The 27,914-nt window shown below is 43.0% G+C and overlaps 1 protein-coding gene and 1 pseudogene across 2 annotated transcripts in view; one reads left to right on the forward strand and one right to left on the reverse strand.

The window, feature by feature from the left end:
* Positions 1-27,914, forward strand: part of ADGRG4 (adhesion G protein-coupled receptor G4) — a 93,343-nt gene that overhangs the window by 61,143 nt on the left and 4,286 nt on the right. Inside the window, 10 exon segments of the mRNA XM_082445712.1 lie at positions 1,303-1,437; positions 5,835-5,954; positions 7,323-7,368; positions 9,550-9,653; positions 11,709-11,816; positions 11,820-11,830; positions 14,525-14,816; positions 17,899-18,099; positions 21,004-21,234; positions 21,238-21,358. Of these exon segments, the coding sequence (XP_082301838.1) occupies positions 1,303-1,437; positions 5,835-5,954; positions 7,323-7,368; positions 9,550-9,653; positions 11,709-11,816; positions 11,820-11,830; positions 14,525-14,816; positions 17,899-18,099; positions 21,004-21,234; positions 21,238-21,358 (1,369 nt within the window).
* LOC309652745 (grpE protein homolog 1, mitochondrial pseudogene) lies at positions 24,762-27,173 on the reverse strand (annotated as a pseudogene). The gene is made up of 2 exons: positions 26,895-27,173; positions 24,762-26,592 (listed from the first exon to the last, which is right to left on the reverse strand). The product of its transcript is annotated as a grpE protein homolog 1, mitochondrial pseudogene (transcript).

Raw genomic sequence — 27,914 nt, forward strand, 5'->3', positions numbered from 1 at the left:
TCTGATATAAGTATTGCCACCCCAGCTCTCTTTTTGTTTCCATTTGCATGGAATGCCTTTTTACTTCCTTTCACTTTCAATCTGTATGTGTAGTTAGATCTGAAGTGAGATTCTTGTCTCATATATATGGGTCTTGTATTTTTATCCATTCAGTCATCCTATGCCTTTTAATTGGAGCGTTCAGTCCATTTAAAGTAATTATTGATAGGTATATACTTTTTGCCATTTTATTCATTGTTCTGGTTGTTTTTGTAGTTCTCTGTTCTTCTTCTCTTGTCCTCTTTCCTTTTGATTTGATGACTTTCTTTAGTGTTATGTTTGTACTCCTTTCTCTTTATTTTTTCTGTATCTGTTATAGGTTTTTGGTTTATTGTTACCATGAGGTTTATATATAACAACCTATGTAGATAGCAGTCTATTTTAAGTTGATGGTTGCTTAAGTTTGAGCCCATTCTAAAAGCACTACATTTTTATCCCACCCCTATGTTTTATGTTTTTGATGTCATATTTTACACCTTTTTATTTTGTGCAATACTTAACTTATTATTTTATATATAGATGATTTTACTACTTTTGTCTTGTAACCGTCCTATGAGCCTTATATGTGGTTGGTCCAGTACATTCAATATATGTTTGCTTTTTACCTGTGAGATTTTTTCCTTCATAATTTTCTTATTTCCAGTTACGGCCTTTTCTTTTCCATTTAATTAATTAATTAATTAATTAATTTTTAACATCTTTATTAGAGTATAATTGCTTTACAATGGTGTGTTAGTTTCTGCTTTATAACAAAGTGAATCAGCTACACATATACATATATCCCCATATTTCCTCCCTCTTGCTTCTCCCTCCCACCCTCCCTATCCCACTCTCTAGGTGGTCACAAAGCACCGAGCTGATCTCCCTGTGCTATGCGGCTGCTTCCCACTAGCTATCTATTTTACATTTGGTAGTGTATATATGTCCATGCCACTCTCTCACTTTGTCCCAGCTCACCCTTACCCCTCCCCATATCCTCAAGTCCGTTCTCTAGTAGGCCTGTGTCTTTATTCCCGTCCTGCCCCTAGGTTCTTTTTTTTTTTCTTTTTTTTTTAAAACATCTTTATTGGAGTCTAATTGCTTTACAATGGTGTGTTAGTTTCTGCTTTATAACAAAGTGAATCAGCTCTACTTATACATATATCCTCATATCCCCTCCGTGTGATCCTCCGGGGCTGAGGCTGGGGGTAGGGTGGGAGGTGGGCAAGATTTCAAGCTGATGGGTGATGACTCCAGTTTTCATTTCCTGGCTTTTCTTGGCAGATTTCCCTAGACGAAGTCCCTCTGGGGAGGGTTTTGACCTCCATATACTTACCTAAATCACTGAGGGAGAGAATTCCTCTTAGCAACTTACACACCATCTTGTTCAATTTTTTTGGCCAAACTTCACTCTTTAAGGTAAGTTCTTGCCTCTGGTAACTGTCATAAACTGACATATGGTGACTCACTGTAATTATGAACTCTTGCTATTTTCATGATGTTCTGTTTATTTTCGAATATGCTCTCTGATTTATTCCACAAGACTCCCAGCACAACCCCTGGCTCTCAACATGAATCAATGTCTACTTTAATGATGTTCCCCAGTTTTTCATTTTCACAGCTTCTCAGCTTTGGAAGGGACCTTAAGGATTATCTGGTAACCAAACGGAGGCCTCAAGATGTTTCAAAACCAGAAAAGAACAGCAAGTTCTCCTGCTGAAATGCCATTTTGGCTTGTCAGTGCTTCCCCCCCAAATCTCCCCTGGCTCCTCAAAGCCAACATGCCCATCTCTTGGGCCAATTTATTTGAAGCTGAGCTGTATCCAGCAGGACACTTGACTACAGACATTGTTGCTCTTTCCTACCACCTCCACAGAACCTTCTCTAAGGGCTACAGTCCCCACCCGTATTAAAACAGAGAGGCAGTACGATGTGGAGGTTAACGGCATGGACCCTGGGGCCTGAAGCAGAATTTAAAGCTGGCTATGCCATTGTCTACCCGTGTGAACTTGTGGGCGTTTCTCGACCCCCAGTGCCTTTGTTTCCTCCTATGTAAAACAGGGGAACAGTAGTACCTCACTGGGCTGTTGAAGGATTAAAGGAGTTAATACATATAAAACGCTTAGAATATTGCCTGGCACATAATTAACACCATATAAGTGTTTGCATTGATTTTATTATCTGCCTATCTTGGGTCTCTGCCTAACAAAAAGCCCATTTCTTCAGCCTGCTCTGTCCCATCTTGCTGTTGGGAAGACCGCAGAGTTTGCATGACGTTGTTGATGATCGCTATTAATTGTTGTTATTTACACTTAATATCTCATCTACTTCTCACAAGAAACCAAGACTCAAAGAGTGCTGTGATCTGAATGTTTGTGTCCCCTCAAAATTCTTGTGTTGAAATCCTAACCCCCAAGGTGATGGTATTAGCAAGTGGGTCGTTTGGGTGGTGATTAGGTCACGAGGCTGGGGCCCTCATGAATGGGGATTATGCCAACCATGTAGGCATCTTGATCTTGGACTTTCAGCCTCCAGAACTGTGAGAAATAAATTTCTGTTGTTTATAAGCCACTTAATCTGGACTTTGTTATAGCAACCCTAACAGACCAAGACAAAGAAGTTAAGTAGTTTTGTCCAAGGTCACACAGCTAGGAAGTGGCATAGCTAGGAATCAAATCCAGGATGTCTGACTCCAAAGTTCAAGTATTTAAGAGGTTCATACATTAATACCTGGGTGTGTTTGCATTTTCTAAGGATGCTATCCAAAGAAATGAATTTCTAATGGTCAAATTTTCACAGATTTATTTTGGGGGAGGTTGTACTGAGCCAGCTTAAACATACCACATACCAACTCAAATATAACACATTATCTCTAGCTATGTCTGTATGATGCTCAGTTCTCTTGGAATTCTGTAACTGCTCCCCCTCTATCTAAATTCTATTTGTTCCTGTGGGCTTAGCTCAAATTCCACCCAGGAAGTTTGCCTGGAGTTCATGAGTCCCTGCTCTCCTCCTCACCCCACTGCTTGTATTCTTGTCTTACACCTCTGCCTAGCTTCTAGATTCGTATTCCCAAGGAGGTTGTGGCATACGTCATGGCTCAGGCATGTTTTATTTTCATGGCACCTAGCACAAGGCTAGGTACCCAACAGGTTTTCAGTAGCTATATATTTATTAGACTTTTTTTTTTAATGGAAATAATAGGTTGGACCCATGACAGGCCAGTTAATGAACAAATAATTTTAATAAAAATTAAGAATGTGGTTCATAGCACTCAGACCCTTTTGGTAAGCTTGTAATTTCTGTGTATCATCTCAGATGCCATTATTTTAGTCTTAGTTTCTCTCCTTTCTTCAGAGAGCTGTGCTTGTTTTGTAGAATAAAAGATAAACCTGTTTTGCATAGATTTCACACCTAATAAGTCATTTTTATTCACTAACACCTTCCACTGAAAGAGATTAAAGATCTTTGCCAAAATTAGCCTTCAGACGTCATAGTGCTAGATGAAGGAGGATTAGAAGTAGCCTACCATCAATTTCAGAACCGGAAGGGTCCTTATAATTCATCGTGTCCCATCTCCTCATTTTACCAATGAGGATATTGAGACCCAGAGAGGGGAAGGGACCTGCTGGAGGTGACACAATTTATTCATTTATTCACCCAGTTATCTGCTGGAGGTGACACAATTTATTCATTTATTCACCCAGTTATTTATTCAGTTAGGAAATACTTATTAAATTCCTACTATGTGTCTTGTGTGGTGCTGGATAGGGGGGCGGTTCTCACATGGAAGGGGGTGACCTGAGGCTGGGACCTGGGCCACTGTTTTGGGGGAGTAAGCACTTACAAGAGATGCCACCGTTTAACTACATCCCATCCCCACCCCCAAGTTCTGAGTCTCACAGCCCTGCTTTCACACTGCTTCTTCTAACACCTTTTAATCAAAATCTTAACTGTCATTACAACATACTACCTTAAAGATCGTTGATAAGACACCACTCCTGGAAAACATGTACCTCTTCTTCCACCCCTCCACTAGCGGGCAGTCCTCGGGGAGAGGGACAAAGCACGAGGCAAGTACAATATGGCACAGGGGCTCTGGAAGCACGGGGATGGCACCTACCCCCGTGTGGGGGCTCAGGAAAGGCCAACTGTAGGAGAGGCATCAGCTGAGACCCGAGGTTGAGTACCAGCTAGAAGATGAAAAAGGGTGAGGACAAGGAGGGAGGAGTGTTTCAGGCAGAGGACACTGCTTCTGTAAAGGTTCAGGAGTGAAATAGGTACAACTGGAGCCTACAGCCGGAAGGTGGAAGAGTGAGCAATGGTTTACTTCCTTTCCCTGCACAGCCGCCATTTTGTAAGTTAAGGAAATAAAGCCAGAGAGCAGGTTAATTCAGTCCTGGGTCACAGTGTGTTTCTCCAACTTTGGCCTTTTCACTACAGAAAACTACATCTCTTAGACTAAGTTGGGAGGGTTGTTAGATATCGTTTGGTCCACCTTCCTTCATGTCACCAATGTCCCAGAAAAGGGAAGGGACTATTGAGAAACAAGAGGGCCTGGGCTAGGACTTGGTCTTTTGACTGTCGGCCAGGGCACTTTCCACCGTATCTTGCTGCAGACCCTCGTCTACATCAGACCAGCCCAGAGGAATTCCTCTGGGAAGGGAGCACTGAACCATCAGGCTGGCTTTGGATGAACAGAGCTGGTCAGGAACAGGAAGTGAGTAGCTTCCTAGGGGAGCCCAAGGCTGTGTTCATAGTTCCTCATTTCTCAGTGGCTGCAGGACTCAGAAATTTGAGGGCTTGGCATCTTCTAAAAGTGGCCCAGCGGGCTCCTCAAGGGACATCTGGTCTCCACTCCTCTAGGCTTTCTTGGCAAGTGCTCAGAGGTTATGCTTCCTCTCCCTTCTGTCCTGCACCTGCCCCATCGCTCGTCTCTTCAGGTGTGCCCCAGAAATAGCACCCTCCCAGCTGCCTTGGCCTGTGCCACTTTGGCCCTGTTAATTAACAAGCTCTGCATCTCAATGGCTACATTCTATTTTGTTTCCTTTATACCAATGTTTATGAAGCATCCCTGCCCTATCATTCACCAGCTATGTGACGTTATTCAAGTTTTTGAGCCTCCCCAAGCCCCAGTTAATCTGAAAAATGCCTATGTTGTTCCAGTGAAGACTGAAGATAGTGCATGTGGAAAACACTCAACAAAATAACTGGCTCACCGTGGGTACAAGATAAAATCCCTGCTGTGTGCTAGGCCGTGCGTGCGACACCAGGACATAATGCCTATGCTCAGAATTCGTGGTGTCCTAAGGAGGAGACTTGTTCCAAGCTGGATGGTAATCAACCGGTTTCCATTGCCAGTGAGGATGGAACAGGAAGAGGTTTGTAACTAACCCATGATGGGTTTATGTTCCTTGTAAGGAGGGACTCCCTCAAAGTAAGTAAGGACGGGTGAGGGTTAGAACTGGGATAAGCTGTGCAATGTCAGGGTCCGGAGAGTTATCTAGTAGGCAATAGTTTCACTTTGTTGCTAGTGCAGTACTGAGTAGCAGGTGCAAAACCAAAGCTCGTTGGATAGCTATTTGGATATATGGCTGGATTAATGAAATGGTCTGCTGGGTATAATTTAGACCTGATATGAAGACAGGAGATGAGCTAAATTACCTCTAAAACTTCCTTCTTAGCTTGTGACTTTATTTTCCACATTTGTGTACCTAATGCTGTGTAGTACTTCAAAATTTTAGACTGGTGATTAACATGCCAGAAATTAGAAAGGTAGGACCTGAGCTCCTCTTCCTTATATGTTTCATCTGCAGACCAAAAACGTCGCTAAAGCCTTAACCACATATGTTGTGAGTGCCAGCATTTCAGATACATCCATTCAAAACTTGGCCGACCCAGTGGTTATTACTCTGCAGCATGTTGAAGGGAACCGGGTAACACATCCATTTTCATCTCAGAATAAAAAAGCCTCAGAACCCCTCCCTGATTCTCCTGTTAAAAATAATTGGCTACTTGGGACTTCCCTGGTGGTCAAGTGGTTAAGACTCCACGCTCCCAATGCAGGGGGCCCGGGTTCGATCCCTGGTCAGGGAACTAGATCCCACATGCGTGCCGTAACTAAGAGCCCGTGTGCCACAAATAAGACCCTGCGCAGACAAATAAATATTTTTTAAAAAAATTGGCTACTTAACAGATGTGATTCCAAGACTTAATGAAAATTGTCCCATTCCAGGTAGCAGAGGTGTATTGTAATTGGGGCCTTCTAGAAATAATGCCTTAGTCTAAAGGGATAAGTAATAGTGGGTTTCTAGCACAATGGCAGATTGGCAGGGGAGTGACTGGGGGGCAGGTGGATCTTTTGGTTGTCCCATCACTCTGAATGATATTTAATTCCGTTTATTTTTGAGGGAGGCAAACAATTCAAAATAATGGAACATTTTTATCCTTTGATTTTCCATGAAGAGTATTAAAATATGTATTAATTATCACCAAAGGATTAAAACCATAGTCATATGGCATAACATAAAGAATATATTACTAAGCGATCAAATTTAGCCATGGTATAAGAATGAACTACTATTCCATTCTTTGATGTTAATGTATGTCCAGTGTGGAGTCTTAATAGCTTCCTTCATTGCCAATCTAAAAGACCATATGGTACAGCATATTTTTCATAGATCTTAATTCTAGAAGGGAAGAAGGAAGAGTAGGAGAGGGAACTTAAAAAGAAATAGATACCAAATGAAACATGTTTAATGGGTAAGATCTCTTTATTCTGGCTGGGGCCACAGGTCTCCAAGCACCCCCCATAACCAATTTCTCATTGCCCTCCAATTCCTTGGAGATTGCAAGAGTGTTTCAGGAATGTTCACTAGGCCTAATGATAGGCGGCTCAATCTTGTATCCGTAAGGCTTGACCTCAGCTGTGAGCCCCAAATTCCATAGTTCCACAAGAAACACCCACCGCACATCAGACCTGCATTGACCATCTACAGTCTCCTCCTGGACTTTGCACCAGGAGGACGTGGCAAATTCTTATGTTACCAAATGCTTTAAAGGACACATACCAGATCACCATGCAGCAGTAACATACTATTTTCTCACTTGTAAACCCCAAGATTCTTGGGGTTCGTTTTAAAACCAACTCACAAATGGTCCGTGTGTGTGTGTGTGTGTGTGTGTGTGTGTGTGTGTGTCTAGTGTTTGAGAAAACATTGAGAAGAAAACACTTGTGTGTAGTTGTCATTGTATGGTAACGATCACAAGGAAAGGTATTTACCTCTGATTTTTCTTTTTTCTAGAATTATGATCAAGTTCACTGTGCCTTTTGGGACTCTGGGAATAACAGTAAGTATTTTTCTTAGCAAGCTTTGGCTTTGGTCCTCAGTGAGACTTTGCCCCTGACCATGTTGCTATCTGACAGTTACATGGGAGTGAGTTATACTGAAGTTACTGTCTTATCAGACCCTACAGGGAACTCTGAATGACCAAGATACAAATATGAGTTTCATATCTAATTAGGGCATGGGAATTTTTGTAAAACTTTCTTTTTGAGAAGAGACTTATTTTGGAGATCAGGAAAAAAAATCACATAACTCAGCAAGCTGGAAGAAAGAAAGTTGCAAGACCCAGTGCAGAACGGTCTTGAGCGGTTTGAAGAAAGTTGAGGGATGAAGATCTAGCTCTTTATCTGTCTTTCCCATTAGACTTGCCACATTTTTCCTTCTTCTCTTCTACATTGACTGTGTGACCTTGGGTGGTCCATTTACTCTCTAGGGGCTTCAATCTTTTTATCTTTTCATGAAGGGGATAAGACTTTCTAGTTGGTCTCGAAGGGCCCTTCCTGCTTGGCTGGGTATGAGTCTTTGGGGACCATAAGAGAAGGGGTCGTGGAAATAATGCCATTTGCAGCAACATGGATGGACCTAGAGATTGTCACACTGAGTGAAGTAAGTCAGACAGAGAAAGACAAATACCATATGATATCGCTTATATGTGGACTCTAAAAAAAAATGGTACAAATGAACTTATTTACAAAACAGAAATAGAGTCACGGATGTGAAAAATTGGTTTTTTTACATGGTTACCTAGGGGGAAAGGGAGGAGGGATAAATTGGGAGACTGGGATTGACATATACACACCACTATATATAAAATAGATAACTAACAAGGACCTACTGTATAGCAAAGGGAACTCTACTCAATATTCTGTAATAACCTATATGGGAAAAGAATCTAAAAAAAAGTGGTTATATGTATATGTATAACTGATTCGCTTTGCTGTACAGCAGAAACTAACACAATGTTGTAAATCAACTACACTCCAATAAAAATTAAAAAAAAAAAGAGAAGGGGTCGTGGAAGGGGATTGCTGAATGGGTTCCTCTTAAGCTTGTCATTGCCATTGGAATCTCCAGGGATATAGCCAAATCTCAGAGAATTCTCACACGGAAGCAATTGTCCCTGGAATGCCAGGAGTGGCTCTGGGACCAGTCCTTCCACCTGTGGAAGCTCTGCCTGGGACTTTTCCTTGTTTTAGTATCCTCGGAGTTCTGGGGAAAAAAGGGGGAAATTCTCTTCCCATTCGACTCCCTGGCATGTGGAATACTACTGCTTTCCTACAACAGAGATAGCGCTGTCCTTTTCTGGTCCCCTCCAAGTCGCCCAGGATAAGATTCCCATAAAATGATAGGCTTTGTTCCCCACAACCTCAGTAGGTTGATCTGGGTGTTCATAATGCCTCTTGCTGGGCTCCTCCCAGGTCATCTTTGGCCCCTACCCCTCTGTCCATGGATCCAGAACTTCTGGAATCTATTGTCATTATCCTGGATGGACAAATTTTGACCACACTTAGCTGCCTGTCCTAGGATAACCCCTCTGGTCTAGTACTACTCTGGAGGTTTTACTCTAAACCTGGTCTAGTACGCAAGCTCTACAGGTTCTCGAGGTATGTGGGTTAGTTCTAGAACCCTGAATATGCTTAGGAGTGAGAAACTAGGCAGGTGGCAAATAGACCAGAGGCTTTAATTGGCCCTAAGGAGTTCCAGACCATCATCTGGCTTAAATGCAAAGCACTTGAGACCATTTGAATTCTGGGTTGAGCTGGTTGTTTCAGATGTTTATTCCAGTCCCGCCAAGGAGGCCCACGTGTCAGCCTATATTCCATAGCTCATGTCCTTTAAAAAGTTCTAGATCTACCTGTTTCCCCTTTGTGCTCCTTGAAAAAACAGTCCTTACTATGTCATTCCAGCATGGTGGTAGAACTGTTGTTCATCATTAGAGTCTGTCCTAATCTGTAGAAGAATGGGAAAAGTGAGAACCAAAGAAGTTATGCCATTTACGAAGTTCCCCACAAGTCAATTTTGCCTATTAGACTTAATTTAATTTCAGTGTTCAATTATACGGCTATCCTGCTGTCTTAACAAACGATACTAATTATAGCACACTTTGGAAAGGTACATATAATGAAAAGTTAAACATTTCTGAGAAAAGCAAAATTGCTTTGAAATTCCCTTCTGTAGCTTGCAGATGGGCAAGGTGGATGGAATTCGTCAGGCTGTAAAGTAAAGGAAACAAATCTAAATTACACAATCTGTCAGTGTGACCATCTCACCCATTTTGGAGTCTTAATGGTGAGTTGTCTCTTAATCACTCCTTGATAGAATTTTGACAACTTTTATTAGATTACAGACCAGAAATATATGTGTGAACTAAGTTGTGGAAAAGTTCCATGCAAGTGGAAAAACAGCCCCCTACCTTGTTCATTCAAAGTGGAGCAAATTGAAACAAATATGTATTTTTCTCCTTATAAAATTAATGCCTGCTTGTCAAAATTCAAACATTACAGAAAAGGTCCCTATAATCCCCCTCCCAAGAGATCACCACCTTTAACACCTTTATGTATATTCTTTCAGGTTCTTTTCCTGTGTGTATATTAATATATGTTTTTATCTTATAAAAATGGGGTCGAATTATTCATACTGTTTTTACCACTTGCTTTTCACCTAACAATATATATTGGACAGATTTCAGGCAAATACATATCCATCTACTTAATTTTTTAAAAATGCATTTATAGTATTCCATCGTGTGGATTTAACACAATGAATTTAACCAATCCCCTATAGGTAGGCATTTGAGTTGTTACGGTTTTTCTCCGTTATGAACAGTGCTGTAATACACATTTTTATTTGTCTTCTAACATTGGTGTAAGCATTTCTGTAGAATAAATCGATGGAAGTAGAATTGCTTCCAATTAAAATATTAAATTTTAATACATATTGTCTAATTGCACTGTAGGGAAGTGCATATTTTTTTAATGCTCGTGGTACTTAACCAAACAAGAGTTATCTGATCAATTCGCATACCCAGGCTTAGAGCCTCGGAGTCATTGTAAACCTTTCTATCTCCTTCGTTTCCTATGGTCCTCCCTAACATCAGGACTTGATGCGTTTTCCTTCAAAATGCTTCTCAAATGTGTTTCCTTCTTCTCTACCCACCCTTGAGTACTCTCTTAGTTCTCTTAAGTGACTTTATTGTATATATTATATACTAGTATCTGAATGTGTTGTGTATGAGTTGTTTCTTCTACTAATGGTAAACTCCTTGAGGGCTGAGAGTCTGTTTTATATTTTTCTTTTTCTTTTGTTACCATATCTATTCAACAAATAAGAGGTGCTCCATTGATACTTATTGAACTTTAAGAATTTTGTTTACTCCCCTGCAAATTGGTTAGAACATTGCGGCATGAGTCAAAAGACCAGGGCCCCCAGTCCAGCTCTGTCACTAACTATCTGTGTGATCTTGGTCAGGTTATTTCACTTGTTTGGACCTTACATTTGTCTTCTGAAATGTGAAAGATTGGAATAGACCAGGGTTTCTTAACCTCAGCACTATTGCTCTTCTGGGCCAAATAATTCTTTGTTGTGGGTGCCGTTTTGTGCATTCTAGGATGTTTAGCAGCATTCCTGGCCTCTACCCACTAGATGCCAGTAGCACCCTCTCCAGTTGTGACAACCAAAAATGTCTCCAGACGTTGCCACATGTCCCCGGGCAGGGGCAAAATTGTGTCCAGTTGAGAACTACCAGAGTAGACCAGCGCTTCTTAACCTTTTATGAGTCACGAAGCTCCATTACCATCTGATGAAAGCTATGGACTGTCTTCCCAGAACGATGCATACCATTCAAATAATTTTGCATACCATTTCAGGTCTTTTATGGTCCTCAGGTTAAGAAATTACTGGTTTATGTGATCTCTAAGATCCATTTTGTCTCTTAATTTTATGAAAATTATTTGAGGTCTAAGGGAAAGGAACATTTTTTGATGTTCTGTGCAGTGTTTTGGGACGCTCAGTACAGATAATAATTCACTTTGTATCCCAAATTCACATCTATTAGTTTGGTTATATCTGAAGTGTGGAACATGTTAATGACAATAAAACCAAGGACTAAATGTTCTTCTAGTACTGTTGATGGCTCTCCATGCCCTATACACAGCAAGTTGCACTAGGCATACTCAACCAACAATATACAGTGTTATCATATACCCATGTACATACTCTGGTCTCATAAGAGCTTTAACAGAGATGCTGTACATCCTGGGAACCTCCTGTTAGTGAGCACTGGAAGTGTTTTACCATAAACTTGCCCTGGCAAATGTATAAAATACAACACATTGCATTCCCTAGGATTTATCCAGGTCTGCAGTGGATGCAGTGAATGAACAGATATTAGTGCTTATAACATACATCGGATGTGGAATCTCCTCCATTTTCCTGGGAGTTGCGATAGCGACATAGGTAGCTTTTCAGTAAGTTGGTAGAGTCTTACTCTAAATTTAATTTGGTTTGATGGATGCTATTGGCATTGTAACCTTGTTCATTTCGTGTTAATTTCACAAAAAGGTTCTTATTCATCACAAAAGGGAGAGGACAGATCCATTAGATTATGAAGTGGGCAGGTTAAAAACAAAACAAAACAACCAAGGCTCCTCTGAAAAAGAAAAAAGATTGTAATTAAATTTTAAAAAAGCAAGAGCTGGGATAGGGAGGGTGGGAGGGAGATGCAAGAGGGAGGAGATATGGGGCTATATGTATACGTATAGCTGATTCACTCTGTTATACAGCAGAAACTAACACACCATTGTAAAGCAATTACACTCCAATAAAGATGTTTAAAAAAATCTAATGAATCAGAATTACTCAAATAAATAAATAAACAAAAAAGCAAGAGGGTTGAGATAGGAGAAGATTTCTCTAACAGGATACAAAAACACTAACCATAAAAGAAGAAGTTGACAAATCAGACTTCATTAAAATTAAGAACTTCTTTTCATCAAAAGATACCATGAAAATAGTGAAAAGGCAAACCACAGATTGGGGGAGAAGATATTCACAATGCATATATCTGATGAAGGATTTGTATGCAGAATGTATAAAAACTACAGAGCAAAAGGCAAAAGAAAGACAATACACTTAATAATGGGCAAAAGACTTGAACAAGCACCTCACAAAAGAAGATATCCATGCCTAGTCCTAACCTCTACCCAAATGGCTAACAAGCATACGACAAGGTTCTCAAAATCATTACTCATCAGAAAAATGCTAATCAAAACCACAATTATACTTTTATGCACCCATCAGAATGGCTAAAATTAAAAATACTGAAAATATCAAGGGTCAACAAGGATATGGAAAACTACAAATGGCACAGACACTTTGGAAAATTCTTTGGCAATACTTACTAAAGATAAATATCCATCAGCTGTTGACCCAGAAATTTCACTGTTAGGGAGAGATGATTGTATATGTCCACGGAAAGATATATACAAGAATATTCTGGGCTTCCCTGGTGGTGCAGTGGTTAAGAATCCGCCTGCCAAGGCAGGGGACACGGGTTCGAGCCCTGGGCCAGGAAGATCCCACATGCCGCAGAGCAATGAAGCCCGTGTGCCACAACTACTGAGCCTGTGCTCTAGAGCCCGCGAGCCACAACTACTGAGCCCACGCGCCACAACTACTGAAGCCCGGGTGCCTAGAGCCCATGCTCCGCAACAAGAGAAGCCACCGCATGAGAAGCCCACGCACCGCAATGAAGAGTAGCCCCCGCTAGCCACAACCAGAGGAAAGCCTGCGTGCAGCAACAAAGACCCAACGCAGCCAAAAGTAAAAAATAAAAAAAATAAAAAATAAAAAAAATAAAAAAATAAACTTAAAAAAAAAAAAATTCACAGCAGCTTCACTTATAGTGACCCAAAATTGGAAACAACCCCAATGTACATTAACAGTTGACTAGTTGAATAACTTGTAGTATATTCATAAAATAGAATGCTTCACAGCAGTAAAAATGAATAAACTACAGTTGGCCCTTGAACAACACGGGTTTGTTGTTCAAATAAACTGTGAGGATTCGCTTATATGCAGATTTTTTCAATAGTAAATACTACAGGGACTGCATGATTCTGGGCTGGTTGAATCCGAGGATACAGAACCGTGGATAAGGAGGAGGGACAACTATAAGTTATAAGTGGATTTTCGACTGCTCGGAAGGTCAGTGCCCCTAACTCCCAAGGCTCAACTATACTTCTACATGATATAATGTAATATCTAAATCTCATAGACAGAGTTGAGCAAAGGAAGTAAGAAAAAGAAGAGAACATGCTGTATGGTTCCATTTATTTGAAGTTCCAAGTACAGGCAAAACTAAATCTATGCGGGTAGAAGTTAAACTGTTGGTTACCTCTAGTGGAGGGTATTGAATGGGAGAAGGAATGAAGGAGCCTTCTGAGACGCTGAAAATACTCTACCTCTTGATCTGTGTGGAGGTTCCGCGGGTGTATTCATTTGTAAAGATTCATTGAGTTGCATTCTTAGGTCTTGTGTACTTTACTACTTACCCCAATTTGAAAAACCCACATACACACAAAATGAAAATTGCAAAATTTAAATCAATAGACATATAATAGAAATGAAAAAGAATCAAAGGGAAAGATTTTTTTTTTTAATTTGGAAAGTACAGGATCAGTTTTCACAAGTACAATTGTGATCACTTAGTGAAACTTAAGGTCATATTTCCATGATGCCAAATACCTGGATCTTTGGAAATACCCAAGTAGCTACTTGAAGTGGTTTCCATAAGTCATCCTGCTATTTGGTCATAGGTAGATCCAGCCTTGAGTCTGCTGAAGGAGTGGTGGGAGAATTGTAGTATCCAGGAAACTCTTTCCTTCCTTCTCTTCAAAAGAGAAAAAGAAACAGAAAAAAGGGGACTGCTTAGCTGAGAGAGGCTATTATTATTCCTGTCAGTGAAGGTCACCATGTTTAGAATACTTTGACTCTACCTGGAAAGAGGGTGGGGGACTCGAAAATTCAGTACATAGGAGGTAATATGAATAATTTAATTTTAATAGGCAGTTCTTTTATTCTTTCACTTATTATGCAGATAAAACATGGCAATGCTTGATCAAAAACAGAGACCCTACCTAACATTGTGCCTTTTCCTTTAGCAAACTTCGAAAAGATCATCCTTCCAAAATCTTGATCTACCTGTGCACAGCACTACTGATGCTAAACCTGGTATTTCTGGTCAATTCCTGGTCATCATCATTTCAGAAATCGGGCCTTTGTATCACAGCCGCTGTGGCACTGCATTACTTCCTGCTCGTTTCTTTGACTTGGATGGGTCTGGAGGCAGTCCACATGGATTTGGCTCTAGTCAAAGTCTTCAACATATACATTCCCAATTATATCCTTAAATTTTGTCTGTTTGCTTGGGGTAACTATATCTGCCATGGTCCTTGATGTCTTTGTTTCAAGCCTGTGTCTGTCTAATTCTAGCTCCATTAGACAAATTATTTGGGACCAAATGCTGTTATTATCATAGGTAAGGAGTTAAGGATTGCTTCACTGGTGTTTGGGTGGGCATTTCTTTTTCTGTCTGTATTGCTCTATAAACTCAACTTTTAACCTCTATGGTGAGGAATCGGTCCACACATATTTACTGAGCACCTGCTTGTGTGCTGTGCTAAATACCGGATCTACAGTAGTGAACCTGTCAGCTTTTATCCTTCCCTTTACTCAAGTTACAATCCCAGCAAATGCACACGGATAGAACAGCCAACACTGAGGTAGCGCTCCATGTGCCTGACGCGGTTCGAAGTGTCTCGTTTAATCTAAGTGTCTCATACTCATTTAATCTTCACAATACCTCTCTGGGAAAGGTTTCATCATTATTCCCATTTAAGAGATGAGGATGCTGAGGCACAAAGAGATTAGGTAATTTGCCAGAGTTTACACAGCTAGTAAGTGGCAGAACTGAGATTTGAACCAGGGAGTCTGTCTCCATAGTTTGGACTTTGACCTCTAGGATCCAGTCATATTGTTTAAGGGCCAGGGAAAAGACTTGCAAGATGTGAGACGGTGCTGGCTCAGACATGCCCCCATTCACACCACGCCTCATGACTGTCACCATTCTGCTGCCCTACAGAAGCCAGGTAGGAACTCAGCATGAATAGTTCCTAATTTAAATGTCATTTCATTGGTTGGCTTTCCTGCATTTCTAACTGACATGGACCACTCAGCTCTTCCCCACCCCTTGGCTATTCAACCCGGCTTTGAGGTTCAGAAAATGTGTTGGATCCATAAGAGATGTGTATTAAGTGAGATGCATAGGATACCTGGGAAGATAGATTTTATCTTCCACTGCCTTGGTGAAGACAATAGCTTTGCAATTAGCTACTCATCCTTTTAATGAGTTCATTAACGTAATAAATGCTTTCTTTGGATACACGGTTAGTGCTATTACCCGTGGTAATGTGGGGAGCAGAGAAGGGCAAATGCTAAACAAAGCATGATCTAAAAAATGGTTTGAGTATAGTTTGGAACCCATCAGAAATACAAAGCCCAAAGCAGTCAGCACACTCCCTTTTGTGCCTGGCAACCCTCACCTCGAGTCAACTGGAAGATTGAAAAATGTTGTGGAAGAGGCTTCATGAATAATCCGGAAGGCGGATAGCCCACATCTGGCTGACTGTGCAGGGGCTGGAAATAGCACTCAATCCCCCGGCATCACTCATTCTTGGCTTCCTCGTCCGACCCTTCTTCCTTCACCCGCTCTTTCATGTTGATATTGCCCAGGGCTGGCTTCTCATCTCTTTGATCTGCACATTCCACACACAATTTCTGGGGTGCAGGGGGAGGCAGGCAAGGCTAAGTCTTGGTAATTGGAGGCAGGAAAAACTTGAGGAGTGTCAAGTACACACCCAAGCCAAGGCCAAGCCAAGGTGAAGGCCTGACCGGCTCAACCAGTAAAGATACAACGAGCCGCTTTCAGACTCAGTTGATGACTTATATAGACGGTGAAAAGACAGGTAGCTAAAGCTGCCAGCTCCCGGCTCCTTTCTCCCCACACTATAAAGAACGACACCCAAACAAAAGACAGCAGATGGCTGCCGCACGAGTTGCAGGATTCCCTGCTGGTGACTAGCCAGCTCCCAGGTGAAGCTATGTGGTTTCTATTGTGCAGCTCTGTTCTGAGGGCGCAGGGTGCAAAGCCCCACCCTGCCTCAGAGCCTGGGAGGCGATGAGAAGCTGCATCATGACAGCCTTCTGGAGGACGTGGGGAGAAGAGTAGGAGATGGCCTGGGAGCCCCTCCTCACAGGCCTGCCTCGTCTTCTCGAATTCGTGGAGGATCACAAGGCATTCCACCAAAATTCAGATCAGTCGTGGTACAAGCCTTTGCCTACTCGGTCTCCAGATCCCTGCAAGGTTGGCCAGGGAGCCACTGCAGAGCTGGCCCGCTACAGGGAATCTCAGAGCATTTAAATATTAGACAAATGCAATCAACTGTTAGGAAAATAAATATTAGCTTCTGTTTGTGTTTGAAGTTCTGTCTTCCTAATGCCAAAGCAACCTGTTGAAAAGGTTTCATTCCTTTATTTAAATCCCTGGTCGAAGGCAGTAGATTTATTTGTCCACATTTTTTAATAACCAGTAGGCATCTTTTTTGTTTTAATTAGCAAAGTGTCAACACAGCTTGGGGACTGTCTCACAGCTTTCTTCCTAAATGCGAGACCTCCCTCCATCCCTCCCTTCCGGCCCCCAACAGGTGTTTCTTTCATCTGCATTGTGCTGGGCCCTGTGCTAGGTGTGCCACACACAGAGCAGAAGCGATTGTCCTGTTAATCACAGGATAGGACAATGGAGGATTTCTTAAGATGCTTGGCACTCTGGGGTTTGAAACAGCTTTGGAAAGTATCTTACAAAACCCCTAAAATGTGTGCAGGTGTTATGCTCCTAGTTTAGGAGAAATACATTGTGAAAAAGAAGTCTTTTAAGTTTTGCAAATGTACACGTAATTGGATTTTTAAACCCTGTGTCTATACTCGTGTCACTTTTGACCACTTTGACTGAACTGATTGCTTTATTATACTCGGGCTGAATTGACTGATAGTTAACTGGTCGATCTAGTCAAAATGTCAAACTAGTAACGAGCGTGGAAACAGCTCCCCTGTCAGAAAAGCACTGAAAACTGCAGCCGATTGCCTGTGCCCTTCCTCCAAGGTGGCCTAGACAAAAAGAGACCGGGAACTAAGGGGCAGTATTGAAAGAGAGACAAATTGGCAGCCGATCCTCTGAGAAGAAATGCTTTACGCGAACTTGCATTCCCATGAACTAGATGTGCCAAGTTGATTTTTGGCACTTGTGCTATTTTTAATAACCAGTGGGTGTTGTACTGAAGCCATTGGCATGCTGTCTAGTTTAGCAGATTGGAGAACTCCTAGAAATGTTTAACCTGGAAGAATTCACAAACATTTTGCAAACAATGGTATTTTGATGCCCGCACATCTGTGGCTCATTTAAAGTGTCTTAATGTATCAGCGCCAGCAGTCATTGATCAGGAGCTCTCCCACTTCCTCATGGGATGCCTTTGGCTTCCTTTCTCACTCTCGGAATCCCAGCGGCTGCGGTGGTGATCATCCTCAGTGGGAAGAAAGATCTGCATGGGACTCCGAGCTCAACGACTCCATCGTAAGTACCAGCGTCTCTGCTTCTCCAGTGGTGATGTTCTTGACCATCAGGGTACGGTGAGGTGCTCCCTGGCCTGGGGCTTGGTCTTGACACTGGCTTCAGGGAGGAAATTGGCCTCAGCCTTTTTACCCTAACAAAGTCATGGGCACACTGATATAATGGTTAGGTGTCTGCGCTCAGGATGACCTTGGTCAACTTACTTTACCTCTTCCTTCCGTTTCCTCCTCTGGGAAACGGGGATAATAATGTTTGCTCTCAGTGTTGGGTGCAGATTAAAATGACACCATGTATATAAAGTGCTCAGCATGTGGCCTGTTCCATCGGTGCTACATATCTGGCGGCGATTATTAATTAATGAATAGTTTATTTATCTATTTATTTATTTAATTTTTGGACTGGTAAAGAGCTCTCAAATTTATTAAATGGGACTATAATAATGATGTAAATACAATGCAAGAAAACATAATAAAAGAAATCGGCATTATAGACATCTGGCAGCTATCATGATTAGAAAGCTTGCAGAACTCAGGAGTTGGAGCGGCCACTATAACGAAATACTGAAACGGGTTGGAAAACATCTCTGTATTTCAACGACAAAGGTCTCTGCTGAAGAAGACTCCACCACTTTCCTTTGTCAATTGGCTCAGCTTTGTTGTCCTTTTCTTTCTTTCTTTTTCTCCGCTCTTTTTGATGTATAAGCCCATCTCTTTGGTTCTCTCAACCATAGGTGCCAGAGAGTAGCTATTCAAGTCGCTCTACCTCTCCAGAACCTTCTTTTACAGGCCTGTAGGTAGTTACCATGCAGTCCTTCAGACTGCACAACCTCACTTTACACTTTGGATTGTTTTTTACTTAACCGTATCCATTCTCTGTATTGTAGCCTCTCAAGTTCTTTTTCACTATAGAGGTCCTCTCCCACTGGACTGGAATCAAATGCACAAGGTCTTGCCCTCCAAACTTCTCCGTCTTTCATATTGAGATGAGTTTCCAGAGGGTCAAAGTTATATTGCCCCTGCCAGCAGATGCCTTGTAATTATAATTGCTCCTTATCTTTTTTCTCTCTCCCTTTTCTCTTCCCTTCCTTTTCATCTCCTCCTCCATCCTCCCTCCTTGCTTGTTTTGTGACTTAAAGGGTCCCCAGTGTCTATCTAATGGTGATTCTTCTTCAAAGATCAAAAGCAAAAGCAAAACCAGAACAAAACCAACTCCACTCCCCCTGAAAAAAGCCCTTTCATATGTGAATTGGTTAATAAGAGGCAGACTGCTCTAAGAGCTTTTAAAAAATAATTATATTTTGAAGAAGTAATACATGCACACAGTAGAAAATTCAAATGTACAAAAGGGTAGAGGATGAAAAGTAAAGTCCACTCCCAACACCAAGCTTCCCAGTTTCCGTCCCTTGATGCAACTCTTATTACCAACAATTGAATTTGTGTAGATATTCTCTTGTACACTTTGTCACCCAAATAGTAGATGTACACTGTTTCGTACTTAACAATATGTCTTGGAGATGATTCTCTAACCAAATATATAGCGCCACCTTTTTAAAAGAGTTTTCTATAGCCTCTTAAGGCTGAAGATGATATTCAGGGAAACTTAAGTTTTTTTGTTTTTTGTTTTGACCACGATGTTGAACGTCTTTATTGTTATAAGCCACAGACATTTTGCAATGAATGCCCAATTCATTGCACTTCAGATTGGCTAATAAGCACGTGCAGGAATGCAGCAGCAATATTTATTTATTAAATCTAAAATTTTTTTGAAAATTTATTTTTTAAAAATATTTATTTATTTATTTATTTATTTTGGCTGCGCTGGGTCTTAGTTGCGGCACGCGGGATCTTTAGTTCCAGCATGCGGACTTCTTAGTTGCAGCACGCATGCGGGATCTAGTTCCCTGACCAGGGCTCAAAGTGGGGCCCCCTGCATTGGGAGTGTGGAGTCTTACCCACTGGACCACCAGGGAAGTCCTGAAAATTTATTTTATTGAAGTAAAGTTGATTTACAGTGTTGTGTTAATTTCTGGTGTATGGCAAAGTGATTCAGTTATACATATATATAATAGCTTGCATTCGCTAATCCCAAACTCCCAATCCATCCCTCCCCCATCCCCCATCCCCCTTGGCAACCACAAATCTGGGGCACCCTAAGTATTAGATTCTATTAGGGAAATTAAATGCTTTCCCCTTACTCCCTTGTGACCCACACAAACACAGACAAACTCACGTACACATGAAAGTATCCACACCAACATGAACAATATGACCACAGGGGATATTCCTAGCTCTGGAAAAGAGGTCTCAGCTAAGTTGACACACAGTTAAATTAGTGAAGCTTGTCTATGTTCAAAAATCAGAGGTAATGCATGTAGTAATTGGAAATGTTATGAGATGAAGTATCTGTTCATATAAATCACTGCATAATTCTTCTTTAATAGAAACTGTAAAGCCATTAATCAATCCAGTGGCCAGTGTTGCCTTTTGGAGTTCAAACCTCTAGCTGTGGTGCGGGGTTGAAAGTAAACATCATATTTGAAAGTAATACAGTTAGAGCTGTCTTCTTTTTGTTGAATTTTCATTAACTCTGATGATCTCATCGCTCTTTGATACAGCAGTCCAAAAAGCCAGTCATTACCCATGTCCTTTCACTGTGAAATTTATCGTGCAAAGCAGAATTTATCCTGCAAATAAAAGCTCAGGTGTAAGCCACTTTGGGGGGAATTACATAATTTGTTGTTCTGCTATTGAGGAAGAGAATAGCCGCCCAGGGAATTGGACTGAGCGGTTTCTGCACGTGTAGGGCAGAAATATCCTCTAGGATTTTTAACTTGACGCTGGGAAGAACCCTGGACTGGGGCTCAGGAGACTGGGGTTCTGGTCCCAGCTCTGCCCGCAGTGAGCATGAGTGAACTCTGTCGAGTTGGTTTGCACTCTAGGCCTAGGTGTTCTCGTGTGAAATGAAACTGACTCAGTGATCCTCAGAGTCTTATTAAAAACAGGAGTTTATGTTTCTCTACCTCACAATGGCCTTCTCTCCTTGGTCTCGTCCAGCTGTTGGATTAAAGATGATCCTATCTTTTACATCTCAGTGGTGGCTTATTTTTGCCTCATATTTCTCATGAATCTCTCCACGTTCTGCACTGTTCTTGCTCAACTGAATTCCATGAAATCCCAAAGCCAGAAGACTTGACGGAAGATGACAACCAGCCTGACATTCTTACTTGCCCTCACCTGGGGGTTTGCCTTTTTTGCCTGGGGAGCTGTGAGGAGCCTTTTCTTGTATCTTTTTGCCATTTTTAACACTTTGCAAGGTAACTGCTGCTTCTCTGTACTTTCTCGGGCTAGCTAAACCTCCATCAAAGTTTTTGCTGCTTTGGAAAATCTTACCTTTAGTATTCAGTATTTTTTCAAAGGAGGAAAAAATAATCCAAGAGGCCTCTGCTGTCAATGACTGACAGGCAGCCACTAGAAACACCGGCTAGATGTTAGGGCTTCATTAAATGAGCCCACTCTCTCTTACTCAGGGATGTAGAGAGAAATCCAGATAGCGAACTCAACTCCAGCTAGTTGGCCATGTCTCTATCGAACACTGATTGGCAGTACACCCTACAGTATTCATTACATTAACACATTGTGCTCGTAAGTGTACAGATTCACACTTGTGTTGACATGTTGAAGTACATAATCCCATGGAACATAGCAATTACTGGACAGTAGAAACATTAAACTGTTGACCCCATAGACTCTGGCTGCATCAGATATCCTCATATTGTGGGAAGGAGCCAGGTTAGGAAATTGTAGAGCCATAGAGGATTGAACGTGGAGCGCAAAGAGCAGTGGGCCACGGCAAGAAGCCAAGGTTCTGGTCTTGGTTTTGCTACAAATCAGTCTTGAAAAAGTCACCACAGCTGGTTGAATTAGATGATCCTGAACTAATGACTCTATAGCTCTTTAGTCTCCTGTCTGTTTTCTGGTGAAAGGAACAAATGATTAATGAAGTTATTAAATGGTAGGCCAAAGATGGCATGAGAAGTAAAAGGTAGGGCTCTGGTTAATACACCTCTGAGTAATTGCTGCTGTTCATTATAATCTGATGTTGCTTATTTAAACATCTTGGCAGGAAGAGGCATGCAGAATGATTTCCTGGGGGTCTCAAAGTCCACCCCATGCTCTTATCCTCAAGTTTGGCCCAGCTCATTTGGGGTACTGGGGCAGGCTGTGAGTCGACTTGGGCAGTCCGTTGAGTTAAGGTCTCCCTTATTGCTCTTAACTACTTACTCATTCAATAAGCCCTTTTACCAGAGTACAGGGAACTGGTGGTCCCATAGGGTGCTTCAGCAAGAAAGAGTTCTATGGTCAAAGAAATTTGGGAAACGCAGAAAACTACCCCTCCCCATTCTTGAAATGACCCAATGTTCATTAGCATGGTACAAGCTCTGAGAAATTCTGCTGGGGGAAAAAAATCTTTAAAAATTTGTTTTAAATTTAACATTTTAAAAACCTCAGAATCCTTTGTTATTGTGGTTGTTAACCCCTGAGGAACCTTGGGAAATATGAGTTGCTCTGCAGTTATTATAGGCCAGGCATTGGCAAGGTGCTGCAGGGCATGGGGGAAAAATCCAAAATAAAGTATACTCTTTGACGGCAAGTCCTGTGATCCAAGAAACCATCTCATTTTAGAGCAATGCAGTGTATCAATTGGAACTTTTGTCCCACTGGATTCCACCAACCTTACATAGTCAATTCTGATTGGAATATAAAGAGACACAAAATATGTTGTTCTTCGTCCATGTGCCATCTTTATTCCTTCTGACACTAGGGACAGAATTTTTAGGAGCTCTCCACACTACTCTCATGTGGTTTCCTTTGAGGCTACCAGCACTTGGTTGTATCTTAGATCGTCAACCGAGGCCCCGGTGATGGTTCTACACTTTACCTCTTGACTTTACCTGGCCTCCGCTGAGATAGCTTGGTCTCAGTAGCATGATGCTTTGAGAATGAAGCTGCCTTGCTCTAGAATGTGGACAGAGGTAGATTCGTGAACTAGGTGCCTGTGTGGATTTCTTCCTAAGCAGTAGCTCCAGGCTACTCTTGGGCTCACGAGTTCTGAGGAGAAACACACTCAACCTTATGGAAAGAGGGGTTAAAGGAGTAGCTGACAAAAGAACCAGAAAGCAAAGAAGTTTAGAGCTTAAAGCAGGGGAGGGGTGTTTTTTGCAAAAACAGCATGTGCTTCATTCCTGTGGTGGAAGGAGAGAGTCGTGTCTAAGCAGGAAGCCTGGATGGGTAGATGCAGAATCCAATGGGAGATCTCCTGAGGACGAAAACCAAAGCCCAGATCCAACATCAACAGAGCCAAGCTGTCTCCGTCTGTCAGAGGCGCTTTATGTCAATCAAGCACCAAGGCTTGCTAGTTCCTAGTCCCGCCTACAAGGTAGAATGTGCCATCTTGCAGAAGGGGGTGTTTTCAGAGCTCTGAGTTTCAAACTCGAGTTCCATAGACACACACACACACACACAGGTCCCAAATATTCAAAACAAGAATGCAATGAAACAAGTGAACAAATTAGCCATTTAAAAGACAGATGGCAAGTTTGTAATTCTGGCTGAAGGGGGTTGCCCTGTGGTCAAGTGTGAAAAAATGATGCTCTTGATGAGCCATTTCTGAAGGAGGGATGCACAAATAAAAATGCAGGTGACAAAAACCTGACATCTTCCCTCCTGCCTATGTGCCAGTGAGTAAGCAGATCAATCTGTTATTGGAAAGAAAAAGGAAGGCTGTCAGGAAGAAAGGGCGAGCTGGCAGGCAGCTCATTGGAATTCACAGAATAACCTTTAAGTCTGAGAACTAGCTAAACTCCATGCAGGAAATCAGAGCAGTAAGATGGGCTGGTTGTCACTGCGGCCCCTTGTCCCTGCTGAAGCTGGAGGAGTTTTACCTGCTCGGAGACTGGGATTTGCTCTCATCAGGCTGCCGGACCGCCTTCCAGGTAGCTGCTACTCAGGAAAAGAGTGAAGGCTGCTGGCTTCCTCGCCACTGTTGTTTGGTTACAAATGGAGACAAAGCCCTCAGGGGAGGTAGTGAGACTTGTCACTTGTCACCGTTTAGCCTCCAGATTGCTGCCTCCCACCTGGAATCAGAGAGTCTCAGTGCTGGGGCAAGGTCTTCCCAATCCAACTTCCCATCAAGTGACAGGAAGTCACAAGCCACCACTCGAAACTTCCCAGAGACAGAGAGCTCCCTACTGCATAAAGCAGAGCGTTTAACGTCCCTTTTCTCTTCTTTCTTTTTTTAAATTGAACTATAGTTGCTGTACAACATTGCATGTTACAGGTGTACAGTATAGTGATTCACAGTTCTTAAAGGTTACACTCCATTTAGAGTTATTATAAAATATTGGCTCTATTCCCTGTGTTGCACAATATATACTTATAGCTTATTTATTTTACACATAGTGCTTTGTACTTCTTCGTCCCCTACCCATCCCTCTCCCCACTGGTAACCACTAGTTTTAATGTCTCTTTTTTTAAAATTTGAAATATATTTGATATATAACATTGTGTAAATTTAAGGTGTACAACGTGTTGATTTGACACATTGTATATTGTAATACAATTGCCGTTGTAGCTTCTAATCAGCTCTGAATCTTATCTGGGTCATCCTTTCCCGGCCGGTGGGTTGGAGAGGGAGAGAGAGAGAGAGAGAGAGAGATAGAGAGAGAGAGAGGGAGAGAGAGAGAGAGAATAACGTCTTTTATAACCTAATCTTGGAAGGGACATGCCATCGCTTCTGCCATATTCTTTTTTTTTTTTTTGCCAAAAATAAATAAATTTATAAAAAGGAAAGGGGGGGAAATTTCTTGAAATGGTATAAATTGGAATTTTAATTATGGGAATATTACCTACACCTTTCAAATCGACTGCCCACCTTTTCTGTGCAGTAAATCGAAGTAACAGTATCGACCTTTAATCCTAGAAGTACCTCTTAGAAGCAAAGCTAGTGGAAGGTTATTTTTTTCCCTCGTTTATAAGAGTACCTCAATCATTCAACTTTTCCCCTAATGTGAGGAACGGAGGGTCCTACGGCGAGTCACAGGGTCAGTGCCTGCCGGTCGTGTGTCCTTGTTGCTGCTCCTGAGTGTCCACGGTCCCCTTCCGGGACAGAAGCCAACACGTTTGCGTGTGTCAGGCACACAGCTGCAGGATTTGAGCAAAGACGCGGGAAGCTAAGTCACACTTTGCTTAGTAAGGGTCTCCTTCCTCTCCTCCACCAAAGCACACAGCTAGCAGAACGTAGGAAAATAAACAACAGGGCTTTAATCCTCTGAAATAAAATTTTAAATTTAACATTTAAAACATACCAAGCACGCAGTCCTCAGATTTCTAAGAAAGTCCATCTTACTTGGGAAAGTACCTTCTGGTCATTAGTAACAAGTTGGGTATAGATTTAAACCTTTTTATAAAGAGATGAACAAAACAGGACAAAAGTAACTGAGTGTGTCAAATTCAGTTACTGGCAAAATAAGGAGGTGAGGACGTTAGGGTGTGCCGGCGGGTCTCACATCTCCCAAAGCCAGAAGACGATCGCTCTCAGCAGCGAGACAGTAACTGATCATAAACGAACTCAAATACGTTCTTCACCAAGGGCATCGTACAATTTTTCTTAGCAAGAAAAATGTTTAAACTCTTGCCTTGCCTTCACTGAGTGACGGGCTAAGCAGTCCAGGAACTCGCGTGCTACAGTGAGACGCAGTGCAGCCGGCGCAGCCAGCTAGCAAACAGCAGGATTCCTGAAGACCTTTTATTCATTTGAAATACTCTGACGTCACCAGAGTCTGAGCAGACACGGTGTTTTTCCCGATACCCTAGGGTCCAGTAGCGTCCCACCCGCCTGTCCTGTAAGCACGTGGAACTAGTAACTCCCGAATGTTCATTAACACAACTGTGCAACTGGCTTACTTCCTCTCCAGCCACTGGTCACTAAAGCCTGGCAACAAGGTTTAGGAAAAGGTCAAGCACACCCGCAGATGAGAAAAGATGAAGCGGCCTGAGTCAGCGAGTGATCCTAACAAAGCCTCGGAGCCAGTGAGGGGCACTAAGCCTCCTTCACCGCCCCAACCAGGGCGGGTCTCAGGGTGCGCCCGTGCAGCGTGTACCCCACTTTGTTAACGAGCGCCACCATGCCCGGCTCCTTGCCCTCAACCGGCATGTGGAACAAGGCCTCGTGCTCGTAGGGGTCGAACTTGGCCCCCGTGGAGTTCAGCTGGAGTAAGCCGTGCTTCCTGAACACCTTCTGGATCTGGACCTCAGTCATCACGAGCCCCTCGTAGAGGTTCTTCAGGTGCGGGTTATCGTCTCTAATCTCCTCCTTTGGGACACACTGTGTTGCCTTCTCCAGAATGTCTGCCACCTCCAGCAAGTCCTTGCAGAAGCCCTGAATGCCATATAGTTTCGCCTCCTCCACCAATTTTTGGCTCCTCTGCCGCAAGTTCTCAGTATCTGCTAAAGCTCGCTTATATTTTTCCTGAGTGGACAGCTTTGGCCTCTACGCCACAGAAGAGGAAAAACCCCATCAATGAACCTTTGGTATTGTTAACATTGCCCAGATGTGATTCAGCTGAAACATTTATTGTGTACTAATCATCTGAATTCTGGTATCTTCCTCATTTTGCACCAACTTTTCCTGTAATCGCATCCATCTCCTGGAATTTCTATTTTTCGTGTGCACCAGGTTACTGTGTTCAGCCTTCAGGCGATTCCAGTGCCGTGGTTAAGAGCAAGGCCTCCCAGGCTCAGGCCCTCGCCCTGCCACTCAGTGGCCAGGTGACCCTGGGAAGTTTACCAAACCGTCCTGGACCTCAGTTTCCTCATCATGGTCCCCTTTAGCTGCTCTTCCAGCTTGACCTTCTCTTCCATCAGTGTCTTCTCTGCAGAGGGCAGGTCTGTCTTCTGTTCCTTCTGACCCACGTCCTCTTCCAAGTTCTGGCCATTGTTCTTCTGTTTTGTAGCTGTGCACAGCAGCCGAGGAGAGGACTTGAGCAAAGAGGCCTTTTCACGCGGGCTTTCCAGGTGGGCTTGTTCCCACACAGTTCTACACCATGTATCAGGCTGGAATCGCAGCTGCATCCCTGCGCACTACCATAGTCCCCGCTGCCTGGCCCGGTCTCCCCATCACTCAAGCAGCTCCTGCGGGGAAAGCCCAGCTCCTGCTCTGCGCACCTTCTACCCAACCTGTCTTCTACCAGATAACCTGGTTCTGGGAAGCTCCCCCAACGCCAAAGGTGCTAAGCACTCGCTAAACTAACTTATGAAGCTAGACTTTGAAAAGGAGAAACCGCAGGTTTACAAAAAAACACGAAAGAAGAAAAGCCAAGGTGAGGGCACTGCCTCGTGACCCCCGCCGCGGAGTCACCGCTCTTGTCGAAATAAGCCGCTGTCCCCACGGCGGGGCAGGCGCCGCTGCCCTCCTGACCTCAGGCTCCGGGGCACGCGGAGGTGGACGAGGACTCGGGCCGAGCGGAAGGAGCCAGCGCGCCGCCGCCCCGCGCCCCGGGGACCCGCACACGCGGCCACCTCGCGCCGGCCTGGGCTCGCGCGGGGCGCCGTCCCGCCGTCCCACCCTCCCCGGGCCTGCTGCGCAGGGCAGCCCCGCGGTGTCCGCGCCCCGCGTGGGGGAACCGCCGCCCACAGCGCCCGGGCCGGAGCCGGGCAGGGCTCGGGTCGGAGCGGACGGGGATGGCACGCGCACCGCGCCCTTCCTCAGCCCGGGCAGCCGGCGCCCCTTACCTCTCTGCCATATTCTATTGGTACAACATGGGAGGAGACTACATAAGGATGTGAATGGCAGGATGTGGGCATCATTGAGAG

The sequence above is a fragment of the Balaenoptera physalus genome (genome assembly GCF_965194825.1).
Source record: "Balaenoptera physalus genome assembly, chromosome: X".
Taxonomy (NCBI): domain Eukaryota; kingdom Metazoa; phylum Chordata; class Mammalia; order Artiodactyla; family Balaenopteridae; genus Balaenoptera; species Balaenoptera physalus.